Source organism: Tetrao urogallus (assembly GCF_951394365.1).
Source record: "Tetrao urogallus genome assembly, chromosome: 1".
NCBI classification, from domain to species: Eukaryota; Metazoa; Chordata; class Aves; order Galliformes; family Phasianidae; genus Tetrao; species Tetrao urogallus.
Window position 1 is genome coordinate 134,454,719 of NC_136813.1, and position 25,740 is coordinate 134,480,458.

A 25,740-nucleotide genomic window follows, 5' to 3' on the forward strand; every position below is an offset into this window, starting at 1 on the left:
CAGCCTGTGCTACACTTGTTTTCTGAGGTAAACAGGAAACCTCAGACCTCAGTAACGTCAATTCTGAACTTCTCACAAGGGCTAAATTCTGTCTGAAAGGAAAAGAGCAGCAGGAATGATCTCTGTGTTTAGTTATCTCATCTCTTGTCTTACATCATCCTCTCATGAGTGTGCCACAAGGCCAAAAGGAGAGCTCTAATTGTCTTGTATGACCAGCATAATGGGTTTTTCAGTTGTTGATACCATATGTGGGAGACAGTAAGCTGCATTCCTGCTCTACCTAATTCACAGTGACTGGAAAGGAAAACCTTTGCTCTGAATCTGCAGGGACTTGAACCTATGTCTCTTTCCATTCCCAAATGAGCTTTGAATAAAAAAAAAAACTTACCTGCAAGAATGCTAAATTGGATGTGAATTTCAGCCTCTGAATTTTTTTTCTTATTCTTTTCACTGGCAAATTGTACTAGTGCATTTGGAATGTCATACCCATCTACAGATTTAATCATCATAGCATATTTAACTATATGACAAATTATTAATTCCTGTAAGAGACTAGCAGAACTGTCTCACTCCTTTTGTGTTCTTTGAGCATTCCCAAGCAATTCTTAATTCTTCCCAGGGCCTTTCTTTGTTTAACCTACAGGAGAACACTTATTGCGATAGGAAACAAAAGCAAAGTGCTGGTCCTGAGGCAGTGCCTGTTGCCCTGGAATATTTCAGCATGGCTGCCTGATTCAGCCTCTAATCTAATGTTTGATGTTGTCGTGCCTTATATCTGTCTAAATTAAAATATACTCTCGCATTAAAATGATATATAGAATTCAACTTCAAAAGCTGTCTCAGGAACCGTCTCCCTTTGTGACAACAATGCACAGGCCCACTCATTTCTCTGCTGTGCAAAGTGCTGCCAAACGTGTCCAGTTGTCAAGCACTAACTTGCAGCAAAACTGTTCATCTTTCAAAGGCAGCAGTCTTAAAGCTCTACCATTGGCAGGCACCTCATGCTACCTCCTACAAGGGAAGTGAGTAACATTGCTCCAGTCCTATATAGGGAAGCTGTATAGGTAAGTGAGGCAATGCAATTTGCCTGCTTTCTGTCTGTAGCCCAAGGATTCTGCCTAATTCTTCAGTCCTGATTTCTAAGCAATAGTCCAAGCTTCCTCTCAGCTCAGCAGCTCAAATTGTTGCAAAAGACTAAGTAGGAACTAGAAGAATTAATTTCAGAGAAGCAAGAAACCAGTGCAAAGAACACAACAGGTTATGGGTGGTGGGGTGGGGAGTGGAGGGAAACTTGTGTACTGCTTAAGAGACAGAAACAACCTACGCTGAGCTGCTAACGCTTGCAGCTGTCAAATATATCCCTTTCATACTGCTTTCCCTTGCACTGATTTGTAACAATTTGCAAAGAAAAAGCCTTTTAAAATGAACAGGAAACTTTCTAGTGAACAGAGTGCAAGTCAATTCTGCCAACAGCTCACTTGACCAGATGCTCCCCTAAAGGTAATTGTAAGTTCCTTTACTGTATGGCAACCCCAAATAACAGAATGGCATGTGAACCCTGGTGCTCTTCTACATAGCCTAAACTGTGGTCCCGAGAGACTATGTCTATCTCAGAAGCAGTGAGCCTGTTTGAACTGAGTATCATCCTTGCTCTGGCATAGCTGTAGATGGTACATAAGCTGTCAATGGAATATCAAAAGCATCACCAAAAAGGGAAATTCAACCTGAACAATGTAAATCTGGTTCTTCTGAATAGATCAAACCATTCACTGTAAATAGGGAAAGCAACAGAAAATGGGCTGGAATGGCCTCCCAATTTTAATAAACCAAAGGAATAGGAATGAATCTGACTTGTACTGACTGTTGATATTAATAGGCTGGTTTTAAAGGTATTCTAAGCAGCCTTCTCTCTGAAAGCGAACATATAGCCTCACTAACACAGCCAGAAACTCTAGATATTTATCAGCACAACAAATAAGCAACACCACTATAGCTCATATAAATCTTGCAGCAGCTGGCAAAACATCAGTCTATATGTTAAGAGTAAAGAAATTGAGCACTCTGATGTCCTCTTATGGAGAAAGAATCCTCTCTTGATAAAAGAGGATATCTGAAAATGCATGGGTGTCACTGGAATTATTTCCTCCAATTTCCAGACTATTTAATCAAAACACTCTATGTCTCTCCTACTGACAGCAAAAAGCAGATGGTGCACATGCACAAGGAAACTAGAGATAAAGGATATATCTAGAACTTGCATGTATTTAATGGGGTCATTAAAAGTGGTTACCTTCCTCAAGGCATACATTAACTGTCTACTGGAATTCCTATATCTTGTCTGTCTCTGTTCAGGTGGAAGGTTTATCAGAAGGCGGGAAGTGCAGCACAAGCAAGATGCTTAATTTAGGTTAATTTAGTAAAATAACCAGACCAAAAAGATACAGCATGCCCTAGCAAGCAACAATATCTCTCATACTAACTGGTCACTAATAGGCACTGCGTGCAAATGAAAAAGAAAAATGGAGAGCCAGCAAAACAGAAGCCTCAGCCAGTCAAAGGAACGATTGCCAGCCAACTTTCATACAAACATTTGATTAACTGTCTCTTTATCTAACATAGGCAAACAAAATGCAGGCCCTGTATAATGAGATTTATCACCTCGTGGGATCAATCCCAACACATATTTCTCCTGTATGCTGAATTTCCAGTATGAGGGAAAAACATGAGAGCAAACATCCAAATGATGCGTGCAGACTGGGAAGAAGGTTTTGTAAGGTTTTTAACCCGTGCAGATTCCCCCAGGCATGAATTCTTCTGGAGTGTGCCAGGTGCCAGTAGGAAGGCCTATTTGCTATCACTGTACTTATTCATATGCAATAGTTAAGAGTTTTCAACACATTGTCACCAATCCTGAACACCAAATTCACATCACTGCTGTGCAGGCTTCCTTCTGCATAGTGATCTTGCTGCTTGGGAGAGCTTTTAGAGCTGAAGAGTATTGGCAGACTTGAAATTTCAGCTAATCCCCTCTCAAAAGGCATCGTTGCTATTCTTGGAATCATGAGTAGGAAGTTTCCTTGCTTTGTTAATGGGCACAATTAAAGGCAAAATTGTGCCATTTTCTGACAGCTAACTCCAAAGATGCCATGACCAACATCACTTCCACTTGAAGCCAAAACAAGAAAAAGCAGTCAAGTTTTGGTCTGAATGACAATTCTTAACTGACAGCTGGTCAAAAATTGCTGGAGTCCAAACTTTCTCCTGAAAATAAGGCTTTTTTGGTCCAGAAGAAACACTTCTATACTTTCCATGTTGGTCTACTTTTTTTTTTTTAAAGGTTTTCCAAGTGAAATGGAAAATTCTTCCTTTTTCAATGGAAAATCTAGTAACAAACCCAGTCTGCTCATTCTTATGTGTCACATTTTATTGTAAGACGCATCCTATTGAGACCTTATCATACATGTAGGTGGTTTCTTAGCCAGTTTTAGTGTTCATAAATATTCTCAAATGGTGTCAGGGAAAAAGTATAAGAAATCCTTATGTTTGTGCTCAACGGAAAGGGCTTCTGAATTCTAACTAAGCTGTGCTACTTCCTACAGTGGAGAGGCCATCCTCTTGGAGGTGCCATTCTTCTGATAGTGTGAGCACAATTCCATCCTCATGGAATTGTTAAACACAATCCTGTGAACAATGACCAATATGCAGCCATGCTTTGCATTCTGTTACAGAAATTTGAGAATAGGTTTTTAGAGCGCTGAAAAAATATCAGTTTTTATTTTGTATATTTGCAACTCCGTTTTCAGTTGTCATAAATATATCACATGTGAATTTTCAAATGAAATGTGTTGAGATGCAAACAAAAATTTGATCCTGTCTCTTTACCAGATCTTCATAAGCCCCATCTTACCAGAGAAAAGGATCCCTTCCTTCACACTCACTCCCTGTTCGTGTCATGTTCACTTTTGGCAGTATGTATGTTTGTGAACAGCAGTTTTCAAAGATGCAGCACAGGAAGAGTAAAATTCCATGAAAAATCTCTGACAAAACATCTCAAGAACTCAACAAGAATTGTAGCCACTACCATCAAACTGGACTGATGAGTTAGTTTCCCAAAAACAAGGTCAAATACACTACTAGCTTTCTATTTTTGTTGCTCTCTTTTTATGTTTTAATACAAAAATAAGAAGTTTTGTTACTTGCATATATTTGTTATATCACATACTCCATGAGGGCTGCTCTGAAAGTAACGTCTCCTATATTATTCGGTTGGCCCATGACATCAGAGGCAGATGTTGGTGCTGTGGCAGTAGAGGTTGAAACTTCTCAACACTATTCTGTTACGTTTTGTTGCCGTGCAAAAGATGACAGCAGAGGAGCAGTCTGACGGAATGGAGTCTAATACGGAAGTGCACATGAAGCAAAGGTGTAGACCTGAATTCCTCCATACAGAAAAAAATGGCACCCTATGATACTCACCAATGCTTTCTAACTATTTATGCAGACCAAGCAGTGGCTGTGAGCACAGTGAAGCAGTGGATGCTGCATTTCAGCAGTGGTGGCAGTGACAGTGGGTCAATTCAGCTGGTGCAGATTACTAGCTCTTATTCACTGCTGATGAAAATGCACAGCTCACGGTGGTAACTGTGTTGAAAAAGAGTGTTTTGCTGCTAAGAATTTGCTCTACTAAATAGTATTACCGTGCTTGTTGTGGTTTCCATGGAAATAATCAGGAGGCATTACTTTTGGAGCAACCTTCATAGATACAGCTAAAGACAAATTCCTCTTCACTCAGTGCAGTGCAGGCACTGCAGAAGGTTGGACACCCATGAATTAGTGTTTCAAATATGCCTAGGAGGATCAAAATGAGACTTTGGAAGACTCAACCTTTTTATTCATTCAGTGTGGATGAGAATGCTGTTCTTCAGATTTCAAGCTAGATATTTATTGCTACTTAGCGAACTCCTGAGAAACCAGTTTCTATGCCTTGGAACTGAATTCTCTTTGAAACCAAGTGCTCATGTCACTGAGCCATTTTGGGTAGGGACTGAAGACCTGTCCTGCTTGACTATATATAGATTGCAGATAAACTGAGGATCCCATGGATGACTGAGTCACGTCTTCAAAAATCAGTGGACCTTTAAAGATGGCTGCTGTCCTTATGCTTATTCTACTGTCTGAGATCAACAGTATGGGATGAATTATGTGAGTATGTAAGAACCACTGTATTGCTTTTAGCCCTTCTACAACTTTCTATGTGATTATTACTCTACGCTACTTTCTGCATTTGTGACTAAATTGTTGACCTGATAACAAAAAGGAAAGTTATCCCTTCATATGTGTTTGACAGTTTAAGGAGCCTTTATAGAAGAAAAAATGTGAAAATATTGAGAATAGGTGCACACTAGGGCTTATCTAATTTAAGACTAGCAGATGGAAATGCTTTAGGAGCAAAATTAGGCATTGCTTGCATCATATTTCTGCCACCTGCAAGAGTATGTTTCTCTCCTTTAAAAATAATTGAAGTGAGATCTTTGTGTTTAGAACAATAAAATTCATAGCGAAATCAGAATCAGAGTGACTCCAAAGCAAACAGACTGTGACAAGTTTCCACTGTAGTTGCTAGACTTCCTTCACTGGGTTCAAAAAGAGTCAGTTTAGCAATGCTCAGTGGCCTACAGCTATGCTTCTTCAGGCTGCACTCACGTCAACTGTTACAAGCCAAGTGATTCAGTTTAAGCGTATGGTTGGACTGAAGACTTCCAAGAAAAATTGAAGGATGTGCTGAAGCAGGGGCTACTCTTTTAGCTGAGTCTCAACTGAATCAATGCCATGGTGTGGTGCTGTAAGATCCAGTGTGCCCAGCAAGATGTAATGTCAAATTCACTTGAACTTCTAGCATGACTAAATAGATTCTTCTTTAGTTCCGTGCTAGCATATCTGAACCTGGAGTCTTCTGTTGAATTTCATTTGGTTAACAGAAATCACTGGGGCTATGTTCATATACGCTGTCTAATGACTTGGTTCGCCTAACACCCAGCAACAGATTTTGTGGAAGAAACAGTAATTCTGATCGCAGCGGAATGCTGTCTTCTGTCCCCAAGCCAGCTGTGTCTCAGTGGCAGGTAATGATCAGTCAGAGTACTTAGAATGTAGAAAGGTTCTGTAAGAGGAAATTAATATTAATCTAGTTGGAAACAAAGTACAGTGCCCCTCAGGGCAAGAGGAGGAATTCCAGTCTACAGCCATTATTTGATGGAACTGTTTCCAATTACAAATCCTCTGAACTCTTTAATTCAGACTCCTTTTTTCTAAGTGGGGGTACACACCTGAAAATCCTCAACAAGGCTGTGTATGGAGTGAGATTTTTTAGCTGCTTAAGCTAGTGCTTCAGTGCAGGGTATGAATGCCAAGGACCTTTCTGATAACGTTCACTGTATGCAACTACCACGAACTAATGGAAATTGAATTGCACTGCAGTGTAAGAGCACTTGTGAAGAGCACACCAAAGCCTCCAGCAGACCATTAAACTGGGATCTTAGAGAAATGGAATCCACTGGAATGGATATGGAAACCTTGAGGGCATGCTTGGAATAGAAGGTATATGATAGTTGCATCAAATGGATGCTCTTCAGATAACCCTTAGGCCACTGTCAGTGGCCATGCACACAAGGGAACTGCATGTCAAATATTCCTTAGGAAATAAAATAGCAAAGAGACTACAGGACAAGCTAAACTTTCACATGTGTGTACAGTTCTGATTTATACCGATTCTGGAAATCTGCTTCGAAACCCAGTGTTGGCTAGCAGGAATGGATGAGATATCACAGAATCACAGAATCACAGAATCACAGAAGATAGGAGGAGATACAAGACACAAGAACACAAGAGAGATAGGAGGAATGATTGGTATGATAGCTTTACAATTTCCTTCACAGTCTTTAAAATGGGAAAGAAAATTATTTGTGTCCTTCCCTATCACCCTCTACTACCAAAAGCCGAACTCAGTCTGTAATTAGACTGACTTGTCAACTTTTAGAAACTAAAACACAGCTAAGGACAGAAGATGCTAATGAGTCATTAGTAAGCAGGGAATGAGTGACTGTGTTTGGAAACACTGTAGATTGTTGGGTATTTTTCTGCTCTGCATAGTACCTGAAGTTTGGTAGTCTTTACACAGACATGAAAGATGCAGGCCATCTTAGTCCAACTAACAATTTGGCCTTTTCATGTGCCAAGTGCTCTGAACAAAATCATATGAATGCCTAGGAAAAAAACTTAGGTTCCTAAATCATGATCCCCTGAGATAATTAGGCTGGGGAGGGAGGAGGTTGATTGTGTCCATCTTTGCCACTGTTCTGCCTTTTTTTTTTTTCTGGGAGATTTTAAACCCAAAGCATTTCTCCTGTTGTTTAATACAATTTCTCAGTCTCATTATTTTCCATTTTCCAATGGGCACCATGGCTTACTTTCTAGAGTATTTGGCTTTTATTTACTACATCTTACTTCTGTAATAATTAAGATGTGTGTAATATTCTTAATTTCTGCTCTCTTTCAGCATCGTTTCCAAGTTAAGGCTTTTGTTCTTTTGCTAGATGCTGCAAGTCTGTCAGAAAGCTGCTAGACATCTACTGCATGGCTACTTCTGTCTACAAGGAACAAAAATCAGTGACTTTATAAGCTGATACTGAGACCTCCAAGAATCAGGATGAAATTAGTCTGCATTTCATTCCTTTTCCTTAGCCTTCCTATTCCTTATAAAGGCTCAGAAAGATGCTGGCAGCCTAAGCATCTCACAAAGGTCAAGAGGATAGCACTTAAATTTATTGTTTGACCTCCAACAAAACAAAAATTCTCATTCTTTCTGGCTGTGGGATCTTTTGGCCAGTGGAAGACTCATAAGAAGAAAAACCTCCAAGGAGAATGATAGGAAAAGAAAATGAAAAGAGAGTAATGGAAGTACAAGAGATACACATGGAATGGCATTATAGATTTTGGGCATCCCAATTCTGCCTTGGCAACTGGTTAAGTTATGTCTTTTAAATCAGTCAAGGGAATGCTCCAATGAACAAAGAGAGGATACAGTCAGGAAGAAAACAGACGAATTGAACAGCCTTATAGAGTTGAAATTCAAGCACATCTGGAGGCTATTCTTCATAGACGAATCTACAGACTTCTCCACTGATGGGCTCTATACAAAATACAATACAAAATACTGTGAGGTAATTAAGAGGCTCCAGGATCAAGCAATACTACTACATTTGAGAATGAAAACATTCCACATCAACCCTAGCTCTCCATGAAACAATAATGCTGGCACCTATGAAATAGATTGCTCCATATGCTTCAGCAGTAAGGCCATCTGGCCCAGAAGCAGCAACTTTTGAAGTCTAAACACCATTCTGAAGAACATGTTGAGGTTTTGTTGACTCCTGAGTGGCATGCACCTCTGAAATGTAGTAAGTGATCAGTTCATACCATCATCTTCTCGTAGTTATTTATTCTTTTTGCTTTATTTTGTTTAATAAACCTAGCCTTCTGCAGGAGAGGTCTAAGTGGCAGCCACTCTTCTCTTTGGCTTCCTTCACAAAAACATCTGCTGTCAGGTAGTGTTGGATTTGGAGTGACTGCAAAATCCTTTACATAAGTCCACCGACATAGATCACTGTCTTGAAACTCATTTGTCTTAACAAGTTCTTGTATCAATGTTCTCTTTATTAGTTCCCTTTGGGAAGGCTCTCAAGTTTGTCTCAAGACCCTCAGTCTGTTAAAAAAGAAGGCAATGATGACAACTGAGTAAGTACGCTAAAAACAATATATAACTAGACATAAACTGTAAATAGTGAAATGTAAGGCAAAATAATGTATTTTGGGTTTTGTTCCTTTAGCATTTATAAAGGTTGCCTTCATATGGCACTGGGTTTCTAATTCATACCTCCTTTCATCTCACGGTTTTTATTCAACATTACTACCTTTTCTTTCTGTGTCAGATCCTTACAGAAAGAAACCTGGTAGGGTTTTTGGCATGTTCCCCAACTGTATGTTGGGGAAGAAGTTAGAGATGGGGGATGAAAGTAGGATAAAGTTAGGAAGTGTTTTGGTGATGATAATTTCCTTTAAGATTCTTTTTTTATGTATTAAAGACAAATTAAATATTGGAGTGCTATGTATACAAATATGTTTAACTGAATTTTCCACTAAGAATTTAAAAAGGGAGTTAACAGGAGAATGAAGAATTCGTGCTTTGAGTGTTAGAAAAATAAAAAAATCTGTGTTTTTCTATGCATCTTTGCCTACTTGTGATACAAGCAGAATGGGCATGAACTCTGAGATATGCAGCAGTGCACAGAAAGCTGCTGTGCCATTGGGACCCACGCCATGTCTATTACTACAGCCAATTGTTCTCTTACAAACAGGCACCACTGACTACAGTGCTACCCTTCTTCTTGTTTGCTTACTCAATATAATTCTTAGTTAGCAATGCAGCTTCTATTTCTACTAAATCTGAAATAGCCTTTCCTCTTAACTCTTCAACCCACCTACTTAGAGTTTAATTATATCTGCATCTGTTTTCTGTGAGCCCAACAGAACTCCAAGGCCTTCTGCTCTCTCCTCACTTGTATTTGTTTGTTCATGGCTGTGGGCTTCCATTGAGTTGTTTTTCTTGTCTTGAATGGCTATTCTCCATTTATGCAAAAATAAATCAAAGAGGAATTACGTACTAAGTATCTAGGAGACATCTGAAAGAAAGTATGTGAATAATTTTGTTCTTCGGATCTACAGTTACTCTGTAGAAAATCTGTCTCAAATACTGTTTGGGAGATGGCTTGATTTATCTTTTCTTGAAAACCTATTATTATGAATTTAATAATTAACAGCATCAAAAGCCTTATTGAGAAAATTGGTTCAGATTCTCCACAGTCAAATCCCCATACAGCCAATGAAGGCATACCCAGAAATTCTGCGTGACAGAAATTCAGCAAGCCTTTAGACCCAGGAGATTTTCAGTCAACAATGGAATTGCTGTGCTTTCTCCACCATCATAATTATGATTTGGTGAGCAACAGGGGGCATCAGAAACTCTCAGGTGAATAGACTGTGTGTCAACATGCAGTTACATAAATGGGTGCAAGCATTCCCACTTGTGTGTCATCACAGTGCCATTAAAACAGCATTCCCATCTTGCAAAACAGGCAAGAAATATTCTCAGTGGATGGATTTGCTATTATTAACTAGAATATCTATTAGCAAATGAGGCAATTTCTTGCTTGGTGCTAGTGGAAGCCAACAAGCTGAAAAGACAAAGAACAGCTTGAACTGTTCAGTGAAAAGAAGTTCCCTGAGAAGCAGAACCTTAGAAAGCAAGAGGGATCGAGAAGGGTCAGGAGCAAGTAATCAACCCATACTTATACTCATCATCATGATGGGCATGATAAAATTGAGATGTCACTTTTCCAGATTCATATCAAGTTCTCTTTTATCTAAGTTCATAAATATGAAGCTAAGGAACCTTTCCTGCTGCATTTGAGAAACCTTTTTTCATAATTTAGATGAATATCAGTGCTTAGGGAAGTGAAAGATTAATAGCAACTGCTTGGTGCCAAGCAGAGTGCAGGCAAGGCTTCCCTTGTGCAGCTCTGCAGTTTCTCCTTACTTGGAGCCTATACCAGTCTAGTCCTGAGCACCTCTGCAGCTGCCAGTACAAATTTCACTAGCCAGCCCACACTTATCCGTCTACACAGCTCTGTTCCATGCTATTCAAGTCTTGCTCCTTCAAGCAATGCCTGCCTCACCAATATTGCTCATCATAAAGCATCTACCAGTTCTCTGCACAGCATACTGTCTTCACTTGAGTCCTCTAGTATCATTTCCTCCAAGTCTCTGTGTTTCCTTCTTAGATTGTAGACCTTACTTTGCAAATGAAATTCCAAACCTGTATTGTGCCTCTATTTTTCTGGCTTAGCAGAGGCTGGTAGTAGTAGTAGACAAAGTGTACTGTTTTAGTTCAAATAAGAGCATCCCCTGCTATAGTGTTAATATCAATAAATACATCTTAATGTCATGATGGAGCAAAGCTGTGACTGCTGAGGATCTTACAGACAGAATACTGCTCAGAAACAGCAAAGAACATTATTACATCTTTTAGCTCCGTGGCCTGTGCTCTGACAGATCGTTCTGAAGTAGGCTACATTTGCTTTTCATAGTATCAGTTCTCTGATATGCAACTACAGCTCTTTGTTTCATTTGATAGCAAAAAAGATAGAATTTTGTTTGCCTCCTGAGCCCACCTGTTTTTTTAATGCAGTCAGAAGTTTCTGAAGCTCAGCTACCTCTTGCTTAGAAGTTTCAATCTAGTTCTTTCCTTCTTTTAGCACAAATTCCTTTCTGATTACTCAGAGCCTCTTCTAAAGCTGTCTCTGGAGCCTCAGTCCAGGTTCAAAATATGGTCACTTACTCTTTGAAACACAAAACACAAGTCAAAAGAGCTATTTTTTTTTTTTCCCTGCGGTCATGACCACAGTACTAAACAAAACAGTCAAATGTAAGTTCTTATTAAAAAATGATTGAGAAAATCTTTCTTTCAGTCTTTCTTTACCATTGATTTTGTCAATTCAGTGGGTTCCTGAAATCCATTTAAGTCTACAGATGCAAAAACTGGATATATGTGACATGAAGCACATCTCACTTGGAGCTAGTCATGAGTGAATACATATGTTGATCTACTTTCATACCTCTCATTCTTTCAGACTTCACCTCTCTGCACAGAAAGATGTAGAGGAAGATGTAGAAGGAAGATGTATTGTCTTGTGAATTAAGGTTTATCAGTTACATGCCACTTCACCCTACTGATTAGCTGTTCAGTACCTGCAGACATGAAATGATACCCATTCTCCCACCAGCAGCTATCCTGGAATCCAGCTACAGAAGTTCTTCATCACAGCCTTGCTCTCAGCAGCATTGTATTTCTATACCATTGCCACAATTTAACTGACATCTACCTTATTGGCCTCTTGCATCTGAGCGGCAAAATGGAGGCTTGAGAAGGAAAAAGAAGATGTTATCAAGACAAAGACAAATGGGCTGGGTAAGTCAGAATGCGCTGTCTAGAAGGAGCCAGTCAAGTTGGGAGAAGGGGCCCAAACTCTCTTCCTGGGGGCCAGTTTCATTCTTGCTAGCATCTTTGCAAATGCTTCTGTTGCTGTCAGGAGCCACACAGGTACTGAATTTCATGCATAATGTTAATAAATGGAGTAGTAATTGAAAAATGTCATGAAAAGGTGATACTTTAGCTATTTTTGTGTGGTATCTCCAATTACCCTGCATCCCAAGAGACAGTTACTAATTGTGCCTCCCGCTAGTGTTTACCCCAAGGAATTCAAAACAGCAGCAAATAAAATCAAAATGGAAAAACAAACAACAACAACAACAACAAAAAACCCCAACAAATAGAGCTGAAAGATGAAGAAAAGAGAGCGAGGTCCTGATTCTATGAGGTACAGAGTCCTCTTAAATTGAGGAAATCATTATCCTCTTCCGGTGCACGCTGAGAGGAAAAAGTAACCAACTTAAATAGCTCCTTGCTAGTAGGAAAAAGGAATTCCAGAAAAATTCAATGCACATTCACATTCTGAAGGCATTCCTGCCCTTGTTCCAGATATTTCTCATCATCTCTTGTAAGACAAGACCCTATCCTTAGAGAAAGGAAGAGATCATTAAACTGAGTTAACGGAATATTGTTACCATCAAGCACTGTACTGAAAACTGGAGGGATGGGAGAAGGCAAATGCTCTTCTTATTAGTGGAGATGAGAATCTCAGCCCAGAATCCATTAAGCCACATAGATTCTTCTTGCCTCATCTGAGGAGATATAACAAGACTTTGTCTTCGTGGCTTGGTGTTTGCATGTACTGCTGTGATTGTGTCGGGGGAGGTAGGAATAGAGGCATCAGACTCCCAGTACGGCTTTGTATTTAACAAGAGAAGAGGGGGAGAGAAAATATTGCTGTGGGAAGAAGGAATTGTATCTTGCTACACAGAGGTTTTTGGAGAAGGCACTTTGTCAACTTATTCACATGCACAGCTGTGATAATTACTTTCCACTTCCCTAGCTCACATGCAGTGCCTACCTCTGTGGGAGGCTTTTCCTTTAGCTCGGATGAGAGGAGTGATTTTGGTATCTTCCACATGCTTCCTGATCTGTCTCCCATTAATCTAACTGAAACTACAGAGACAATAGTCTCAGCTTTCCTATTTTTGCTACCCCACCCCACACTACTCTCTGTAACTTCTAATGATTGATTGCTGCAAGAAAGAAGACACGCTCCAGCGACTTAGGTATCATCTTTTCAATCTGACACACCTTCTTGCTCAACTACATACCTATGTAAACGCTGCTGGACTTACATGCAATGCATATTCACAGCCCTGCCAACTTGAAATCACACGTCTTAGTTCCTTATATTCAGGATTCAACTTTATCTCCAGCTCCTACTGCTCACTGTTTCTAATGTCTGTATCTGACACCAATCATGAGTGGCTGTTAAGGATTTTTGGCCAAGCTCTAGACTGTTATCTGGGCAAAACTCTTCCTGATATCAAGCTGTCCAGAGAATGAATCAGATTTCAGTATTTAGGGCAATGTTATTTATGCCATAGAAGTGATCTCGTAACAGTTAACACTTCTTGTCCTGTTTGTCTCCTTTTTCTAAGGCACTACAGCTTACTTGACAGATCAGTGCCCTGGGATACAGGTTTTACTCTCAGCTTTGGATAGCCATGTGAACTCAAGCAAAACATTTTCCATCTCTTCATCCTCTTCTGTAAAATGAGGACTGCCTCTGTAAGTACTGAAGGGTCTACTGATAAAAGAGTAATGCAGAAGAGTTAGTGGTATTATTATTACTTATTCTTGCATGGTCTTTCTATTATCATCTTGCAGCAAGATCTTGTCATGATGAGCAGTGTGCTTGAAGAAAAGCTTACATAGTTGCTACTTGCTGCCATTTTAGACCTTGGTAAGAAAATACACTGACAGTATCCCACTTGCAAACTAGTGCATTATTTCCCAAAGCACTATATAAAATGTGTAAATATGCTCATCTCTGAAATGCAGCTGTTTCTGGTATAAGATACGAGAGTTGGCCACTGTAGTTTGTAATGAAGCCGGCAGCATAACAACTCTGATTCCTTACTGCTTTGTAAGCCGTATTGTCATTTGTGCTTGAGGTATTGGGATGTGAACTATTCAGTGAGGACTTCCTAGCATCTCAAAACAATGTTACAGAAGAGAAAATAACTTCACAAGAGGAAGACAATTAAGAATGTGCCCTGCTGTCAATTAGACAAAATAGTGAGAGGAAAATGATGACAGATTTTCACCAGCATGTGAACAGGAATAATACCCTAATTGATTGTGTCTGCAGCCTGTGAAGGGACATAGGCGGGTAAGGTCCCCAACATCTGTCCTGAAAAGCAGGGCTCACATCCTACAGTGATGAGAACTAGTCATATACATTGTGGGCTTACAGTAGCGTGTTCCTTCCTAGAGCACAGGACTCACAGATTGGGAAGTTGCCTTCAACCAGTTAGTATCTGTTAAGCATAATGTTCACTATGTGTTGTTTATTATTCCTGAGTAGGAAGCCTCATGAAAATAGAACATAAACCCCTGTCATTCCCTCTCTCCCCCCACCTACATTAAGGTATCATTACAGTCATACACATAAATGAACCAAGCATTTGAAAACTCGCCAGCCTCTACAGGATAAGGTTTCTGGAGCTTCTGGTACTCCTGCATTCTAGTTTCCAGTGGGCCCTTTGTCATTATCCTTCCAACTCTGCCATGCTGCTGCCCTCTTTTCTGTTGGTTTATATATCCCTGCACAGACAACTTCTGCAGGACCCAGAAGAGTGGTATATTCTATTCTACGACTGCTGCGTGGAGTTGGAGAGTATGTAGATGCATGCACCCATGGTCCTGAGGCAATGCTCCAGACTTGTTTTCAAGCTTGGGATTTGAAGAGCAAGCTAATATGGATCAAGAACCAGCCTGAAGGTTGCCTACAGCAGTGTAGAGACACGCTGTAGACTCCTCTCATCCTCTTCTTCTCACCTTCCCTTGTCACTAGTCTTTCCTCTTCTACTGATCTGTAAAGCAAACAGAGTCTGATTCTTCTCTTAAAAAATAAGAAGATACTTTCACATTCGGGGGGATAAATACCTTTAAATATCTTGAGACTGATTTTTTTTTGGGGGGGGGGGGGGGGGGGGGGGGGGAGGGGGGAGACAATGCTTTTTATCCATCAAAGACACACTCTGGTATTCCCTGTCCTCTTGGCTGTATAAAAGCCATGGTAAAAGAGGCGACAGATGTGGTACAATAGTTACAGATAGAGCATGTCTACTGAAGTTTATGTATTCAGCTTGATAAACTCAATCCTTTCTTGGCAGGAACAAGGGACCAGCAGTGGATGTTTTTGCAGCTAACATGGAGATCAGTATTTTCCCAAATGAGTAATGAATTCTTGGGGGAAACATTACAGCTATTGGCTGTGCCATCCCGAATGATTGATACAGCAAGAATGCATAGAATCTGATAGACTAATAGCTAACTCAGACTAACTAGCCCCAGTAATAGAACATAAGGCAGTTCCAGAAGAACCATAACATCCAATGATATATACAAGTGTTCTCTCTCATCTCTTCAACTTTGAAGCTACATAGTTAAGTGAGTTCAGCTATTTTCATTTAAGTGGTAATAGAATCTGGCTCTTAGACTTACCTGGACTGCAAAGTAGTATAAATTACTGATCAGAGCCATTCAGTCTACCTATCTTAGCAGTTTGACTGGATATAGATTTATTGGCAAAAGACATTATACAAGAAAACTGCTTGAAGAAAGGTCTTCGGCATGAGAACCAAGGAATAATCAGGCAACAGAAAGATTCCTCAGATTCTCTGCAAGTTCAGATGAAGGTTAGTTATCCAGTGTATGTGGGTATCAGAACAATCCCTGAGGACAAATCCAGATACTCAGTTACTGTGGTGAAGGGGGCCATGTGAGTACCTGGGCAGACATGGGCAATTCATTGGTGTCCTACTGGGAATGGACTTGTAAATTAAAAGCTGTCAAACGAAAGAGAAGGACTTTGTGAGAATGCTGAAATGACTGCAGAGACAAAACTTTTCCTGGAACAGCCCCAAAGAGACAGAAACAGTATTTCTCTTGGAGGGGTGTAAAACCAAGGAAGGACAGGTCCGAGCTTGGTTCCACAACTGAAGAGAGGTCATAATCTATATTTCTTTTGGAAAATGCCACCATGTATAAAGTCCACTAAGGGACCTCAGGGCAAAAACTGTGCCTCTCCAGGAGGCAGATCTGAGAAAATTCCACAGAGGTGGTGCCCACACAGGCACAGCAGCATGAAGATGCAGAATGCTGAGGCTGAAGGAAGTACTGTCAGAACAACTCTTCACTGGACCAGAATAGTGTGAATCACTTTGGAGGACTGCCTGGAAATCTACATGAGAGAGACAAACAGATTGACAGCAAGGTCCTGAATGTTAATAGAATGTTCAGAATTTTGAGAAAAAAACATCCAAGTATAGAAAGACCGAAGAAAACCCCAAGACTCCTTAAGATTCATAACATTCTAAGTGTCAATTTTGTACTGCACTTGAGAAAGATGTAGATGCTTTAGTGTGTTACAGCAAATATAAATCAAACTATTTGATAGCAATCGTCTCAACCAGCAGCTTATGTCCACGTAAATATTGGCAGTTGCATTAAGATGATCCACCAACTTCACATGCAAATCCAGGAGCAGCAAGTCTCCACTTGGCAATGGTAGATCTCCACCTAGGTGCCCATTGGATTCCTACAGTAATTTCCCAATTCTTTGTAACTTTAATATTCCAAGACTTTTAAAAGGCGTACATAGAACACCAGCTCTGTAAAATTAGTGCATTAGTTCCTACTTTGTAACTAAGCCAGGTTTGAGTGAGTAACAGTGATCTCAGATGGGGTGGAAGAAAGAGAGCTTGTAGTTTCCATTGCAGAAAAGGATTCAGAGTGAACTGAACTCATTACATAGAAGTGTCCATGCTGGAGAGAGACGTTCTAAAAGCCTCAACACCTGGAGAAACTTAGATCAGAACTCACATCTTGTCAAGCATTAGAAAACGTCACCATGACACAGGACTTTTGGAAGCCAAGCTTCATTAGCTCTGCAGCTCATCGACCCCCCTGGTTCTTGTCTAAAAGAGGGCAGGAAGGACAAGTTTTGTCATTTTTTTCTTTCTTCAAAAGCAGCTCAATTTCCCCAAAACATCCCTGCTCAGATGTGACTAATCACGGAAAATATTGATCCCGTCCTATCCCTGTCAGAAAGTTATAACTTCAGAGTACATGAAAATAACAGCTGATCAATGAACACAATCTTAGCAAAGACAATAAAAATAATACCTGAATAAGAAGCAGACTGTGGGTTCACGCACAAAGTAGAGTACAGGGAAGAAAAAAAAAAGAAAAAAACAAACAAACCACATTACAAAATAGAACAAATATATCTTTATAATTCTGTAGTACCAAAACTCTGACCTTAAATTAAAATACCATAGGAAAACATTGCAAACTTATGACATGGAGAATCAGGATGCTGCTTTCTCATTGTTCAATGCTATCTCTGTGATGAGTCGCTATAGCTATTGTCAACACTCATTTACACTAGTGGATGCATGTGTACTTGTGTGCGAGGACAGATACACAAAATCTGGTACAGATCCTCAGGTGATGTAAATTCCCATTGCTGTATTGACGTCAGTAAAGATACACTGATTTCCTCCAGCTAACAATTTGCCTTTCTGTATGTAACAAGCACAGAAGCTAGGTGCTGCTTCAACTTTGCTCTCAGACACGTTAGACAAATGCTCATGCAAATACATTCCATCTCACACGTGCAAATATACGTATTGCCTTGCAGTACACATTCAAGCAGCAACAGGAGATTTATGCTTCCTCCTAGGCTGAAATGTATAAAAAGGACTGCTCCCGATCTGCCTGCCCACTGCTATCTGTAACAATATATCCCCAGTTGCTTTGCTACAGATCTTAAAATATACAGAGATGAAAGGGACGGTCCAGCATCAGAAGTCTGTTAAAAATATATTAGGAGGGATTGAACTTTGATTCTAAGACTCCTCTAACTAAAAGATCTTTCTGCCTCTTCGACAAGGCCATTAAGCAGAACAAATCCAATCTCATTTTCTTACCTACAGCTTACTAAATGAAATTGCAATCTGCAGTACAGATGAATACAAGAATATTACTAGTTTGTTTCAGGATACCCTTCTCTGGGGGAAAAAAATACATATAATTTTAAAATTGCATGAAAAAGAAAGAAAAAAAAGGTCACATTTCAGGCTCTGTCTCCACAAACAACTCTTCTCATTTGCTCATGTGCTCTTACATGAGCTCTATGGAACGCAGCACAAGTAATGATCAGAGGCTACAGGTAATTTGTGGCAAATGAAATATTTTCCATCTGTTTCGCAAAGGAATATTTCTGGCTATCTATAATGTTTTTCAAATGAAGAAATAACAAAAGATTTCACTCCAGAGAATGAAGGGGAAAAAAAAAAAAAGAGAGAGAAAGAAAGAAAACATTGCTGAAAAATAGAAGGAAACAGGGAAAAAAGGCAACAAAACAATTATAGGGAAAATAACAGCAAAAGCAGAGCATGTAGAAACCCTAGGTACAGAAAGATAAACTCTTTTAAAATACTTTAAAAGCTCTTTTTTGCTCTTTCCACTTTTATTCCAGGGCAGAACAAATAAAATCTAAATGGTCAGGATAGAGAAATCACTGTAATTAAACGAATCTGTTTGTCTATGGGTGTTTTGCTTGCAGAAATTTTGCTTTATCAGGTAAGCAGTTATTTTGAATGAGTAGAGAGCAAGCAAAAACTAAACAAAGACCAAAGTGCCAGGTGACAAGCTCTGCTCTGGTGTCATCAGAGGACTAGAAAGGCATTCGAAGATTACTGCAGCTTACTCAGAGTAAAAGCAAATAATGTCATGTATGGTGTAGGTGGGGATGTGTACTACGCCTCATATAAGTAGCCACTTGCTGCATGCATAAACTACATACTATGCTTAAACTGTATATTCCTGTGTGCACATCGTTCTGTGAAGGACATGGAAATATCAGTCGCTCGTTGCAGCCTGAGAGCGGGTGTTCTTCCACTCTTATGTGCTGCACAGTACGGAACAGCCCGCCTAACAGTCACCTGGCACTGAGTCCCTGGCAGGAATTCTCAAGGGCACTTTTAATACCTATTCATTTTGGGGTATTTTTCCTTTTATAAAAATTCCAAACGGTCATGCAAGAATTCTTCTGATGGCTAACAGTGCTGCCATGCGAGTCCGTTGCTCCTGAAGTCCATTCATGAGCCTTAACCTTGGATCTGCCCTCAGAAGTGACACCAAGTCGGCCAATACAAAATGTATACAAGAAAGGCATCCTTGCTACCAGGGAAGAGCAGCCTGGCTACAATAGAACATATAATTGAGGGACATAACATTTTCTCTACCTAACAAGAAAAACAAAACAATGCATTTGCACCCCTTCATTTAAGCATTTAAAAATGCACATCCTTTGCTGTTGCTTTCAGCGTCAGCTTCTCTTCTTGAAAGGTCAGTGTGAGTCCTTGTGACCATAGGCTCTGCTCTAACAGGGCTCAGGACTCAGAACCCAGCAGCATCTGTCCAAAGCAGCACTAGGCAGTATTTCACACAGATTCCTGCCTTATTACTACCTCAGTGACACTTCCAGACAGCCAGAGAGATTTTCCATAATGGTATTTTTAGGCCTTGATACTGTGTTGCTCCATCCAGGATATTACAGAGCACCATACAGGTACTGTCCCCATGGGTGGAATTCCTCATGCCATCTTTACAAAGCAATTTCAAACCTATAATTTCATCCTGATCTCTTCCTAAACTGCGACTTTTTCCTTCTCTTTCTTCATCCGTGATTTCTCATAATATTGTTATGAATCATTAATTCCATATTTCTTTTCCTAGGACTTTTCCAACCCTGATGCAGATGTGACGCAGGTGTGTTCATACCACAAAGAAAGTCTTCGTCTGATTATCACATGAATGGAACCAGTACAAATACTAAAATGGGACACAGAATCTACTTTCTTTTTTGCATCTCATCGTGATCTTTATTTCAGCCTCACCTAAGCAGAGCTTTAGCATCTATGTAGCTATGCCAATGTAAACCTCTGTCATTTGAAACCAGCTTACAGCAACGTACTCCAAATAACTTTTGATGGTGAAGCTGTGCATCACTCTCAGAGATCTGCAGAACCCAGGGCAGCACCAATGGAACTATTTCTGCTGTGTGAAACCTCAAGGGAATTGAACTCTGAAATAGGGTGGGGGAAATATGAATCTAAAAGAATGGAAGCAGAGGGCAAATCACCCAGAGTTAAAGGAATGGGTATCTGGGCTATGGAAGCAATTCAGAGTTTCTCTGTCCTTTCTTTTTTTTTTTTCTTTTTTTTTCTTTTCTTTTTTGCTGGTGCAATGCGCAAATATAGCAAAATATGTTAATAGTAAGCCATAATATTTACAGTTATTGTTAGTATCCATTGAAATCAGTTGGATTTTGTCTAATGCCTTTACCCTGGAGATAATCCATAGAATAGAACATTAATGCATAGTTAAAAGGAAAAAATTATGGAAAACAGCACCTCTGAATATGCAGCATCTTCAGTTTAAAGTTACGTAATTGAACTTTTGAAATTAAACAAAAATATAGCAAACAGCCTCAGACCACAAACCCAACTGAGTCTAACACTGTCTTTTAAAATACGTCTCTCTACTGAGATAAAAAATACTATCCTAGCCCAACCCAAAATAGAAGAGGTTTCAACCTAATGCAAATATATATGAGCTATAAGACCTCTGGGAAAATTGTAGAAAAATTCTTCTAAGAGTTCTGAGAGTTTGTTTTGCATGAGGAGATTATCTTATAGAGCAAACACAGACTAATAATTTAAAGGAAGTATCTAGCTTCTTTATGTTGCACTGCTTCTACACCCTGTTTTCAGTGTTGGTGACATAGTTGAGAGAAGACCTGGGATGATACACAGGATGCCCATAAATTGCGTCTGTGCCTTTCAATGGAAAGAACTATAATGGAATACTGGCTATTACTGTAATTGAATTAATCAAAGAGAGTTTTGCAGATAATGCATAGGCTTAAAATCCAAAGTCCTTCCATAGGCAGAGTTCCCATTGAGAGAGTTTCACCGACAAAAAGACTGCAGGATTCAGGCCGTTTAGAGTCAATGTGCTGAATTCAGCCCTGTGGCACTTCTCTGATACTCAATGACCGGCACCGAGGATTGGAAATGAAGGCAGTTTGCTGATAAAGAAGGGAAGGAACATTTATACTCACATTTGACGACACTTGGGATGGTCCCTTAAGACAAGAGGCTGCCTAGTAAGGGTGATTTAAGCTATGCTAATTTGGCAACCTGTATTTTTGAAGCAAAACATTCCATGACGAATGACCTTATTTTTTTGTTTTTAAAGCTGTGAGGTGCTTATGCAATAGACTCCTAAGGTAGAAAGAGACAGATGCCGTGGAATAATAATCAGCCTAATTCTTGCCGAGGATCTCTGCAAAACCTTTCTGCTTGTCTCTCCTTTCATAGGTAAGCTCAGTGCCACCACTCGCACACAATACGCAGCAACAATTAGCGTGCCTCTGCAAAACTCAGGAATTCTTCTCTTCTGGAGGATGATTGATGTTTTTTTCCTCTTTAAAAATACATTTAAACAACAACAACTTATTGAAGAAATCTAATCATGAAAATAAGACTCAACTTTCCCTTAAAAGAAGAGATGCTTCTGTTGTGGCTTTTTCTTGCAAGCCCCTTACAGAAGACTGCCCATGAATAGGCACGCGTGCCCAAAAGCTCAGCTCTTCTCTTCTATCCAGATCTTGAGGTGAGCTGGGCTGCATTAAAAGCTCAATCTGAGCTCAAAATGAGCAAAACCCCTGTGCTCTGTCTGAAGTGAGGAGGGGCATCACTAGGACATTTAAATACGCTGACCAGAACCCCGTGTTTTGTGATGCAGAGGAAATTCCATTACAGACAGGCACCGCCTGGGTGCTGCTTTTACCACTCATTTCAGCCACTGCGTCTCATCAGGTTAAATATAATTTCTCTTCTGTTTAGAGTGGCCATTTTCTGTAGCGAACAGGCAGTTCCTATGCTCTAGGCTAAAGGGAAAAAATAGAGAACATTGAATTTCAGGGCTTATCATACAGGGAAAAAACATGTTCATTTTTAGGGAGGAAGGAAGGGAGCGCAGATACCTAATCTGTGTAAGCATCAAAATATGAGTCCCCTGCTGTCACACAGAATCCAAAATACGACTCTCAGGTTGGCCAGCTGGATCACAAGGGATACTGGGCATGCTGTCAAATAGGTGGTGAAAGATCCTCCACATCCAAGTTGCTGTTAAGTTAGATTTTGCAATCTCTTTGATATCCTTCTAACAGTCAGAGATGAGAAAGGATGAAACTCAGTAAATACAATCAATGGGGAAAAGAAAGAAACCTGCGGGAGTGAGATATGTAGACTACTTTGCATCTCTCAAATTTGCCATTCTACACAAAGATTTTGGTTTGCCTAAGCTATAGAAGGAAACAGAAGCAATCTATTTTAATCTTCCTGAGTGAGCAGTGCTGCAGGGATTGCTCTGTTATCCCCAGCATCAGCCCTGACTTTCCACAAAGAGGATACATCTATCTATCTATCTATCTATCTATCTATCTATCTATCTATCTATCTATCTATCTATCTATCCTTCCATCCATCCATCCATCCATCCATCCATCCATCCATCCATCCATCCATCCATCCATCATACAGATTACGGTATGAAATGTCAGCAATCAGCAGTGTTCTTAATGCACATCTCTGTGCCTCTGGATATGAAGGAAAGGTCTGCGATTCTTCCCTCAGTCAAATCCCACTGCAAAAATCTCAGATAAGGAGGTATTTAGACTCATGCACAAAAATTGATTCCTCAATCTGCCTAATGACGTATGCTAGAAACTGTTCAGAAGAAAGGAAAGCTGTTGTTGATACAATGTTTCTAACAGAGCCTTCACTGCAGAGATTCACTATTAAAGAACCAATGAGGTTGATCATGCATTTTTACACAGGTTTCTTACTGCTTTGACTTGAGTGACTTAAACTAAGCTGGATTCTGGATTTACAGCACTCGGCATGAGCTCTGGATCTGGCCCTATGCTATGTCTTTTTAAAACTTCATTCATTGCATGCTAAATATGGGCCAGATCCTGCAAATGCAAATGCTTACACCTATCTCAATATTCTCTCTGTATTAATCAGAACATTCCCTTTAAGTTGTGATTGCGACATTGATTCATCACAGTGCAGTGTTTTAGGAGCACGGACCTGTCTTTTGGGATTCAAGCATGCCTTCACTGTAGATAATCCTTTAATAGTATTTCCTCAATAGTAATTTCTCCGATGATTTTCAAAGAATCATGTGATAGATGCTCTATGCTTTTATGAAGTGCTGTAACTCCACTCAACCCCAACTGAAAATCAAGCTCCATGTCATAGTTATGCTGCTGCATTCAAAGCCAACATGAGAGAGAAGGGGGCCTTTCATTTAAAGTGTCAAAAGACATACAGAAAACATTCTGCTCTATACATCGCGCCATATACTTTATTCGTTTTTGACGTGACCACAAGCAAAATAATAGGGCTCATTCTAGTAAAGAAATGTGGATCTAGTTTTACTACTTACTTTAACTTCTTTCTTACATAAAAGAAACCACGTCAGAGACTGCGCTCCTTCTCTTCCTAACTTTGCTACCTGGATTCAAGCAGAACACATTCCCTTGCTTTCAAAGTGCCTCAAAATAGCCCAGTAAGCTGTAATTATCAGCTGGTGAACCGATGGCATATACTGGATGTGTAACTCAAGAAAATGTGACTCTCCAACAGTAGCTTCTTTCACCGGCTATCATCAGGAATGCTCATCCTTGTTTACTAGACACGCATGCACAGGGAGCATTATCAGTATTCAGCTCTAGTATGAAGCTTTCTTCACTGGAGAGGAAAGACCAGCAAAAATACTTTGTCCTTTTGAGGACCTGGATCAGTATCAGGTGCCATACATACATGAAAAACATACATACATACATGAAGGCAACCGACACAGAAGTGTGAGATGCATTGCATACGTCAAACATACGAACAGCATCTATACCTCTCTGAACCCACACACGTCACGTGTGGCATAATGCATACCCGACACCCTTGCATCAGTGAGGGCAGGAAATCCCAGCTCTCGGGAAGGAGTGGGGATTTTCCTTCCCAGGATGACGGCTTTTTGACAGGTACCAGTGACTTAAGGCAAACAGAAGCTGCTGTCCTTAGCAAAGCTTCTCGCCGCCTGGGCTGCACCGCACTCACCTCCTCAGCGACCGATTTATTTATGACAGTCAATGAGGGCACGGTGCTGTGTGTGAGCAGCGCGGGTGAGCGGCCCGCAGACGCCCGCACCTGCACACGGCGGCGGCGCCCGGCTCCGATCCGCGCTCTGCCCTCTCTCCCAAGGAGGGATTCCCCACCCACCCACACGCCGCCCCCTCTCCCCTCCTCACTCACTCCGGTCTCCGGCTCAGGATGCCTTTCCCGATGGCCTGGGGGGCCTTGTGCTGGAGCAGCGAGGAGCAGCAGCCCTTATCCCTGCCGTCCTTTTCGACGGGGTGCTGGTGGGGCTGCGCGGCGGGATGCTGGTGCCCGGCGGCCCGGCCCGGTCCCGCGGTCGCCGCTTTGCCCGCGGGCTGCGGCGCCGGGAGCTGTTGGTGGTGCTGGAGCGGCTCGGGCTGGCCCGGCGGCGGTGGCGGCGGCGGGGGCTGCTCGGCAGGAGGGCCCGCGGGCGGCGCGGGGGCGGCGGGGGGCTCGGCGGGAGCCGGCTGCTGCCCGCGGAGGTTGCGGTTCTCGGTGCTCAGCTCGTCCAGCCGCCTCTCCAGCTCGTCGATGCGCTGCCGCTGGGTGTGGATGAGGCTCTGCTGGTTCTGCACGATGGCGGTGAGCTCCTTCAGGTAGAGCACGGCGCGCACCGGGTTCTCCAGCAGGCTCTCCATGCCCCGGCTGCCGGACCGGGCCCCTCTGCCCGGCCGCCGGAGCTCCGGCGTTGCGGGGAGGCGCCTGGCCGCCCCACGCGCGCGCACACACACACACACACTCACGCACGCTCGCTCACGAACGCGCGCGCCCGCCTGACCGACGGGCACGCGCGACCAGCGGCCGCTCGCTCACGCGCGCGGGGAGCGAAGCCCGGCGGCTCCGCGCCTGCCCGGGCTCCCACGAGCCACGCGCGGCGAGAACGGGGGAAGGAGAGAGGGAAGAAAGGGGCGGGTTCCGCCGCCCAGACCCCGCCCCGACCCGCCGCGCACGCGCAGGGGGCAGGGGGATACAGGCAGCGGTGAGGTGCGCGGGTTGGGCCGTGCGACCGAGGGGCCGTCCGCTCTCCGGTGCCGAGGGGAAGGTGCGGCGGGAGAGGGCTCCGCCTGGAGGCTCTGCCCGCCGTAGAGCCTGTTGCAGCGCCCTGTCCCCCCCGAGCGGCGTCTGTAGATGTTGCTTTGCTGCTTGCTTCTTTTTTTTTCCCGTCGT

The 25,740-nt window shown here is 41.6% G+C and overlaps 1 protein-coding gene across 1 annotated transcript in view; it reads right to left on the minus strand.

Moving 5' to 3' along the window:
- Positions 1-25,211, minus strand: part of IQSEC3 (IQ motif and Sec7 domain ArfGEF 3) — a gene marked incomplete at both ends in the record, with an annotated part of 97,865 nt that extends 72,654 nt beyond the window's left edge. The window contains one exon of the mRNA XM_079537672.1: positions 24,730-25,211. Within this exon, the coding sequence (XP_079393798.1) occupies positions 24,730-25,211 (482 nt within the window). The remainder of the gene's footprint in view (positions 1-24,729) is intronic.
- Between the last annotated feature and the right edge of the window lie 529 nt (positions 25,212-25,740).